The 9,948-nt window shown below is 38.4% G+C and overlaps 1 protein-coding gene across 1 annotated transcript in view; it reads left to right on the forward strand.

The window, feature by feature from the left end:
• LOC133543692 (sodium-dependent phosphate transport protein 2B-like) overlaps positions 1-9,879 on the forward strand; it is a 27,141-nt gene extending 17,262 nt beyond the window's left edge. The window contains exons 6-8 of the mRNA XM_061888397.1: positions 5,393-5,504; positions 5,564-5,759; positions 9,790-9,879. Coding sequence (XP_061744381.1) covers positions 5,393-5,504; positions 5,564-5,759; positions 9,790-9,852 — 371 coding nt within the window. The 3' untranslated portion in view covers positions 9,853-9,879. The remainder of the gene's footprint in view (positions 1-5,392; positions 5,505-5,563; positions 5,760-9,789) is intronic.
• The last annotated feature ends 69 nt before the right edge of the window (positions 9,880-9,948 follow it).

Raw genomic sequence — 9,948 nt, forward strand, 5'->3', positions numbered from 1 at the left:
GAATGATAGACGGTGAATGGATGGATGGGTGGATGGATGGTGGATAGATGAGGAGTGACGGATGGATGGATGGATGGATGGATGGATGGATGGATGATGTATTAGTGGATTGATGGAATATTTGTGGATGGATGGAATGATGCTGGATGGATGATGAATGAAGGAAGATGATTAGTGGATGGAAGGGTAGATGGACAGATGGATGGCGGATGGATGTTGGATGAATGATAGACGGTGAATGGATGGATGGATGGGTGGATGGATGGTGGATAGATGAGGAGTGACGGATGGATGGACACATGGCAGATGGATGGATGAATGGATGGATGATGGTGAGATGGAGGAAGGAATAGATGGATGGAGGATGAATAATATATTTGTTGGATGGATGGAAGGAACAAAGGATGGATGATAGGATGGATTGTTTGAAAGAAGGAAGAATTGTATAAAGGAAGGAAGAAAGGAAGGATGGATGGATGAATGGAATGTTGGATGGATGAATGATAGATGGTGGATGGATGAACAATAATGATTGATGGGTGGATGATAGACGGTGAATGGATGGATGGTGGATAGATGATGAATGATGGATGGATAGACACATGGCAGATGGATGGATGATGGCGAGATGGACGAAGGAATAGATGGATGGATGATGAAAATTTGATTTGTTGGACTGATGGAAGAAAGGACGATTGGATGGATGGAAAGAAGAAAGGAAGGATGGATGAATGTATTATTGGATGGATGGATGGAGGATGGATGGATGAATGATAGATGGTGGATGGATGAATCATGATGATTGATGGGTGGATGAGAGACAGTAAATGGATGGATGGATTGATGGATGGTTGGATGGATGGTGGATAAATGATGAATTATGGATGGATAGATGGATAGATGGGCAGATGGATAGATGGATAATTGAGAGATGGACAAATGAACAGATGGATGGAGGATAAATAATTGATTCATTGGATTGATTGAAGGAAGGACGGTTGGATGGATGGAAGGAAGAAAGAATGGATGATAGGGCGGATTGTTTGAAGGAAGGAAGAATTGCTGAATGGAAGGAAGAAAGGAAGGATGAATGGATGGGTGGATGGATGGAGGATGGATGTATGAATGATAGATGGTGGATGGGTGAATGATGATAATTGATGGGTGGAGATAGACGGTAGATGTATGGATTGATGGATGGATGGTGGATAGATGTTGAATGATGGATGGATGACACATGGCGGATGGACAGATGGAGGATGACGAGGTGGATGAATGAATAGATGGATGGAGGATAAATGATTGATTTGTTAGGTTGATGGAAGGAAGGAGAGAAAGAAGGAAGTTGGATGGATGGTAGGAAGGAGGGATGCATGATAGTACAGATTGTTTGAAGGAAGGAAGAATTGTTGGATGGAAGGAATAAAGTAAGGATGGGTGGATGAATGGATTTTTGGATGGATGGAGGATGTATGGACGATGTATGGATAGTTGGATGAAGGAAGGACAGAAGATGGATGGTTTGACGGTAGGGTGGACGGATGGATGGAGGGATGGTAGGATGGATATTAGGACGGACGATTTGAAGGAAGGGAGGAAAGATGACATGGATGGATGCATGGAAGGAAGGGTGGATGGGTGGATAGATGGATGGAAGGATAGATGCTGGATTGATGGATGAATGGATGGATGATAGATGGATGGAAGGATAGATGGATGGATGATAGATGGATGGATGATGGATGGATGGATGGATGGATGGATGATAGATGGATGGAAGGATGGATAGATGGTTGATGGAAGGAAGAACAGATGGATGATGGATTGATGGATAGACCTAAAAGAGTGTGACAGAATGGAGGACTTAAACAAGTGCGACAGAATTGCAGACTTAAATGAGCGCAACAGACTTGAAGACTTAAATGAGTGCGACAGAGTTGAAGACTTAAATGAGTGTGACAGAATTGAAGACTTGAAGGAATGCGACATAATTGAAGACTTAATTGAGTGTGACAGAGTTAAAGACTTAAAAAATGCGACAGAATTGAAGACTTAATTGAGTGCGACAGAGTTAGACTTAAAAAATTGCGTCAGAGTTGAAGACTTAAATGAGTGCGTCAGAATTGAAGACTTAAATGAATTTGACAGAATTGAAGACTTAAATGACTGCAACAGAATTCAAGACTCAAACGAGTGCGTTTAAATCGAGTTGAAGACTTAAATGAGTGCGCCAGAATTGAAGATTTAAATTAATTGGACAGAATTGAAGACTTAAATGAGTGTGACAGAATTGAAAACCTAAAGCCAAAAAATTCAAGAATTAAATGAGTGCGACAGAATTGAAGACTTGAACGAATCTGACAGAATTGAAGACTTAAATGAGTATGACAGAGATGAAGACTTAAATGAGTGTGACAGAGTTGAAGACTTAAATCAGTGTGACAGATCTGAAGACTTAAATGAGTGCGACAGAGTTGAAGACTTTAAATGAGTGTGACAGAGTTGAAGACTTAAATGAGTCTGACAAATTTGAAGACTTAAATGAATGCGACAGAATTGAAGACTTAAATGAGTGCATCAGAATTGAAGACTTAAATGAGTGCGAAATAGTTGAAGATATAATGAGTGTGACAATTGAAGACTAAAATGAGTGCGACAAAGTTGAAGACTTAAATGAGCGCGAAAGACTTGAAGATATAATGAGTGTGACAGAGTTGAAGACTAAAATGAGTGCGACAGAGTTGAAGACTTAAATGAGTGCGATGGAGTTGAAGATATAATGAGTGCGACAGAGTTGAAGACTTAAATGAGTGCGATGGAGTTGAAGATATAATGAGTGTGACAGAGTTGAAGACTTAAATAAGTGTGACAGAGTTGAAGACTTAAATGAGTGTGACAGAGTTGAAGACTTAAATGAGTGTGACAGATTTGAAGACTTAAATGAATGCGACAGAATTGAAGACTTAAATGAGTGCGTCAGAATTGAAGACTTAAATGAGTGCGACAGAGTTGAAGACTTAAATGAGTGCGTCAGAATTGAAGACTTAAATGAGTGTGACAGAGTTGAAGACTTAAATGAGTGCGTCAGAATTGAAGACTTAAATGAGTGTGACAGAGATGAAGACTTAAATGAGTGTGACAGAGTTGAAGACTTAAATCAGTGTGACAGATCTGAAGACTTAAATGAGTGCGACAGAGTTGAAGACTTTAAATGAGTGTGACAGAGTTGAAGACTTAAATGAGTCTGACAAATTTGAAGACTTAAATGAATGCGACAGAATTGAAGACTTAAATGAGTGCATCAGAATTGAAGACTTAAATGAGTGCGAAAGAGTTGAAGATATGAGTGTGACAATTGAAGACTAAAATGAGTGCGACAAAGTTGAAGACTTAAATGAGCGCGAAAGACTTGAAGATATAATGAGTGTGACAGAGTTGAAGACTAAAATGAGTGCGACAGAGTTGAAGACTTAAATGAGTGCGATGGAGTTGAAGATATAATGAGTGCGACAGAGTTGAAGACTTAAATGAGTGCGATGGAGATGAAGATATACTGAGTGTGACAGAGTTGAAGACTTAAATGAGTGTGACAGAGTTGAAGACTTAAATGAGTGTGACAGATTTGAAGACTTAAATGAATGCGACAGAATTGAAGACTTAAATGAGTGTGTCAGAATTGAAGACTTAAATGAGTGCGACAGAGTTGAAGACTTAAATGAGTGTGTCAGAGTTGAAGACTTAAATGAGTGTGTCAGAGTTGAAGACTTAAATGAGTGTGACAGATTTGAAGACTTAAATGAATGCGACAGAATTGAAGACTTAAATGAGTGCGTCAGAATTGAAGACTTAAATGAGTGCGACAGAGTTGAAGACTTAAATGAGTGCGATGGAGTTGAAGATATAATGAGTGTGACAGATTTGAAGACTTAAATAAGTGTGACAGAGTTGAAGACTTAAATGAGTGTGACAGAGTTGAAGATTTAAATGAGTGTGACAGATTTGAAGACTTAAATGAGTGCGACAGAGATGAAGACTTAAATGAGTGCGATGGAGTTGAAGACTTAAATAAGTGTGACAGAGTTGAAGACTTAAATGAATGTGACAGAGTTGAAGACTCAAATGAGTGCGTCAGAATTGAAGACTTAAATGAGTGCGACAGAGTTGAAGACTTAAATGAGTGCGACAGAATTGAAGACTTAAATGAGTGAGACAAAGTTGAAGACTTAAATGAGTGCGACAGAATTGAAGACTTAAATGAGTGTGACAGAGTTGAAGACTTAAATAAGTGTGACAGAGTTGAAGACTTAAATGAGTGTGACAGAGTTGAAGACTTAAATGAGTGTGACAGATTTGAAGATTTAAATGAATGCGACAGAATTGAAGACTTAAATGAGTGCGTCAGAATTGAAGACTTAAATAAGTTTGGAAGAATTGAAGTCTTAAATGAGTGCGTCAGAATTGAAGACTTAAATGAGTGCGATGGAGTTGAAGACTTAAATAAGTGTGACAGAGTTGAAGACTTAAATGAGTGTGACAGAGTTGAAGACTTAAATGAGTGCGTCAGAATTGAAGACTTAAATGAGTTTGGAAGAATTGAAGTCTTAAATGAGTGCGTCAGAATTGAAGACTTAAATGAGTGTGACGGAGTTGAAGACTTAAATAAGTGTGACAGAGTTGAAGACTTAAATGAGTGCGTCAGAATTGAAGACTTAAATGAGTTTGGAAGAATTGAAGTCTTAAATGAGTGCGTCAGAATTGGAGACTTAAATGAGTGTGACGGAGTTGAAGACTTAAATAGGTGTGACAGAGTTGAAGACTTAAATGAGTGTGACAGAGTTGAAGACTTAAATGAGTGTGACAGATTTGAAGACTTAAATGAATGCGACAGAATTGAAGACTTAAATGAGTGCGGCAGAATTGAAGACTTAAATGAGTGTGACAGAATTGAAGACTTAAATGAGTGCGACAGAGTTGAAGACTTAAATGAGTGTGACAGAATTGAAGACTTAAATGAGTGCGACAGAGTTGAAGACTTAAATGAGTGCGTCAGAATTGAAGACTTAAATGAGTGCGACAGAGTTGAAGACTTAAATGAGTGTGTCAGAATTGAAGACTTAGATGAGTGCGACAGAGCTGAAGACTTAAATGAGTGCGTCAGAATTGAAGACTTAAATGAATGCGACAGAACTGAAGACTTAAATGAGTGCGTCAGAATTGAAGACTTAAATGAGTGTGACAGAGTTGAAGACTTAAATGAGTGCGTCAGAATTGAAGACTTAAATGAGTGCGACAGAGATGAAGACTTAAATGAGTGTGACAGAGATGAAGACTTAAATGAGTGTGACAGAGATGAAGACTTAAATGAGTGCTCCCCCTGCGTTTGTGTGGGCAGTGTTGGAGGTGCAGTCGGCTGTGCCCATCATCATGGGCGCCAACATCGGGACCTCGGTCACCAACACCATCGTGGCCATGATGCAGGCGGGCGACCGCAACGAGTTCCGCAGGTAAAGCCCAAATCCAAGGAACAGTTTTCGGTGCAGAACCTCACCGTGATCTCCCGCAGGGCCTTCGCCGGCGCCACGGTCCACGACTTCTTCAACTGGCTGTCGGTGCTGGTTCTGCTGCCCCTGGAGGTGGCCACAGGTGTGCTGTACAAGCTCACCTTGGTCATCATCAACTCCTTCCACATCCAGACCGGAGAGGACGCCCCGGACCTGCTCAAAATCATCACCGACCCCCTCACCGAATCCATCATCCAGGTAGACCCCTTGGGGGCCAAGCCAGACCTGCATGATGAAGCTTCAGGAACGTTCTAGGCTGGTTCTCCCGCCTTGCAGTCAGGCCACCTTTTGACTCAAGTCAACACACAAAATGTCAGGAGCTCAAAGGATGAATATTACTGTAAAATAGGATGAATATTACTGTAATATAGGATGAATATTACTGTAATATTAGATGAATATTACTGTGATATTAGATGAATATTACTGTAATATTCGATGAATATTACTGTAGTATTACATGAATATTACTGTAATATTAGATGAATATTACTGTAGTATTACATGAATATTACTGTAATATTAGATGAATATTACTGTAATATTAGATGAATATTACTGTAGTATTACATGAATATTACTGTAATATTAGATGAATATTACTGTAGTATTAGTTTAATATTACTGTAATATTGTATGAATATTACTGTAGTATCAGATACATTTTACTCTAATATTAGATGAATTTTACTATATTATTAGGTGAATATTACTGTAGTATTATATGGATATTACTATAATACTAGGTGAATTTAGATACATTTTACTTTAAAATTAAATTATTTTACCGTAAAATTAGATGAATATTATTGTAATATTAGATTAATATTACTGTAGTATTCGGTCAATATAACTGTATTAGATTAATGTTAATGTAGTATCAGCCATTTTACTGTAATATTAGTAACATATTACTATCATTTTATATATATATTTATAAACACACATTTTTATATATATATATATATATATGTGTGTGTATATATGTATGTGTATGTTCTCCTCGGGTCGCCACCTTGTCGTGGTGGAGAGCCTTGCGTGTTCCAATGAACCTGAGAGCGATGCCGTCTGGAGTTTAAGCTCCTGGTAGGTTCAACCATGGCGGTGAGGTCGAGGGTGAGGTTCCAGACGAAGAGCGGCCCAAAAAGTCCTCAACGGCGGAGTGGGCGGATGATGGCAGCGGATAAAGCTCCACAACGGTCACAAAGGCGGAAGAAGGCTGCAGCAAAGATGGGTCCCCCATTGTCTTGGTCTCCATGCCATTGGACCCTGGCCCTCCCTTTGTCAAGGACAGTGTGGTGGCTGCCTGTGCACCAGCCTCCCCACTTTATAAGATTCCTGCTTCATAAAACCTGACTGGAATACCGCGTCCAGTGGGTTCACCTACATCGGTCGAAAACAAAGAACAATGAACATTGGAGCATGGAACGTGAGAACACTTATGGACGGTGCCTCCACCAATCGTCCAGAAAGAAGAACTGCTATCATTGCCAGGGAGCTGAAACGGTCCAAGGTCGACATCGCCGCCCTGTCAGAGACCCGCCTGGCTGAGGAGGGGCAACTAAAGGAGGAGAAAGGCGGATATACCTTCTTCTGGAAGGGAAAAGCGGCTGATGAGCCCAGAAACCATGGGGTGGGTTTTGCCATCAAGAATCGGCTCATCTCCCAACTGTCCGAATCTCCAGCAGGCATCAATGAACGTCTCATGACCCTACGACTGAGTCTCTCAAACGATCAGATGGCCACAGCTGTGAGTGCCTATGCACCAACCTTGGACTCACAAGTTGAAGATAAGGAGACCTTTTATGCAACCCTTGACCAGGTTTTATCAAACGTCCCAAAGGAAGACAAGATCCTCCTACTCGGGGACTTCAATGCCAGGGTCGGCAAGGACCACCAGCTCTGGAAAGGCACCTTGGGCAAAGAGGGTGTTGGGAATGTAAACTCCAATGGAATACTCCTATTATCTAAATGTGCTGAACACGAGCTCGTGATCACAAACACCTTGTTCCGCCAGAGAAACCGTTCCAAAACCTCATGGATGCATCCCCGATCAAAGTGCTGGCATCTCATTGATTATGTGATAGTCAGGGCCAGAGATCGCAAAGATCTCTGGCCCTGTATATTTATTTATATATATATAAATAAATATACACATGCATCCATATATATACACTATCATACATATATACGCATACACACATATATACATATATACACATACATACATATATACATAGATATACACATATATATAAACATGCACATGTTTATACATAGATACACACACACACACACACACATAAATACATACAGCACATATATACATATACACATACATACATATACAGTATATATACATACATATATACACATACAGTAAATATATAAACATACATACATATATACATTTATACACATACATACATATATACATAGATATACACATATATATAAACATGCATATGTTTATACATAGATACACACACACACACACACACACACACACACACACATAAATACATACAGCACGTATATACATATACACATACATACATATACAGTATATATACATACATATATACACATACAGTACATATATAAACATACATACATATATACATTTATACACATACATACATATATACATAGATATACACATATATATAAACATGCATACGTTTATACATAGATACACACACACATTCAATCAATCAATCAATGTTTACTTATATAGCCCTAAATCACTAGTGTCTCAAAGGGCTGCACAAACCACTACGACCTCCTCGGTAGGCCCACATAAGGGCAAGGAAATTAATTAATACTGTAATATTAGATGAATATTACTGTAGTATTACATGAATATTACTGTATTATTAGATGAATATTAGATGAATATTACTGTAATATTAGTAGTAATATTACTGTAATATTAGTAGTAATATTACTGTAATATTAATATAATTAATTAACGGAAAGCTGGCGTGCACAAGTGATGTGCACGCCAGCTTTCTGAGGGATCGCTTGTGCACGCCAGTTTTCCGAGACTCTGTATTTAGTTAGCGCAGGCAGCATGAAGCAGGGCTTTTATTGTGAAGATAGGAAATGTGCAGTCAGCCTTTAGAGTTTTGACGGAAGGTACGGCGCGAGAGTCTGTTGAAATAAAAAGTGTTTCTGGCCTTCCTCTCGGTCATATTTTCATAATAATGATCTTGCAGCAGCCAGCGTCATCTCACAAGACCCTCCGGTACCGTGAATGTCATTTAAGTGACGTCTTGGTGAAGATTGAGGATCACTCATTTTTAGGTCTATTTTTTTTAAAAGCCTGGCTGGAGATCGACTGACACACCCCCCGCGGTCGACTGGTAGCTCGCCATCGACGTAATGGGCACCCCTGCTATATAGTATACATACATACGTACATATATACATAACTGTACACGTACATACATTTACAGTATATATACATACTTATATATGGTACATATCTTTACACATACATATATATACAGTATACATACATAAATATATACATACATGTACACATACATACATACATATCCAACTGTAGTACAAACAGGATTTGTATATATATATATATACATATATATATATATGTATATATATATATATATATATATATGTATATATATATATATGTGTGTATATATATATATATATATATATATATGTATATATATATGTATATATATACATATATATATATATATACATATATATATATATATACACATATATATATATATACATATATATATATATATATATATACACATATATATATATATATATATATATATATATATATATATATATATATATATATATAATCTCAGAGGCCAAAGGTCTCACTCACGGTTAAAAATATCTGTTTGGGCCCCACAGACCATTGGCCCCTTTTCACTTTGGCCCCCGCAGGTCAAACACTGGGACGAGCCAGTATCAAACATGTTACTACTTTAATTACAGACTCATAGTATTAAAAAAAATACAATATTATTGAGTTCGGCCACAAAGTGAGAACATCGTAGTTGTAGCTTGCTTCTTCCGGTAAACTAAAGAAGGTTAGTATACTTCATCGAGAAGATGCTCCCAACTTTTGAAAGATGTTTCATATTGTGGAATCTTTATTCAGAAAATACTCCACTAGGTTTCCGTGCACTTAATTAGTCTGATTGTTTTGTACTGTTCTCCCTTTTTGTCGCAGCTGGATAAATCTGTCATCACGGCATCGCCACGGGAGACCCGGCAGCCCGGAACAAAAGCCTGATCAAAATATGGTGCAAAAAGAAGGTCAACACGGTGAGAACTTTGTGGGAAAAGGGGAAGTGTTAGACCAGACCTGGAAAAATACGCTCGACGTCAT

The sequence above is a fragment of the Nerophis ophidion genome, linkage group LG26 (assembly GCF_033978795.1).
Source record: "Nerophis ophidion isolate RoL-2023_Sa linkage group LG26, RoL_Noph_v1.0, whole genome shotgun sequence".
NCBI lineage: Eukaryota > Metazoa > Chordata > Actinopteri > Syngnathiformes > Syngnathidae > Nerophis > Nerophis ophidion.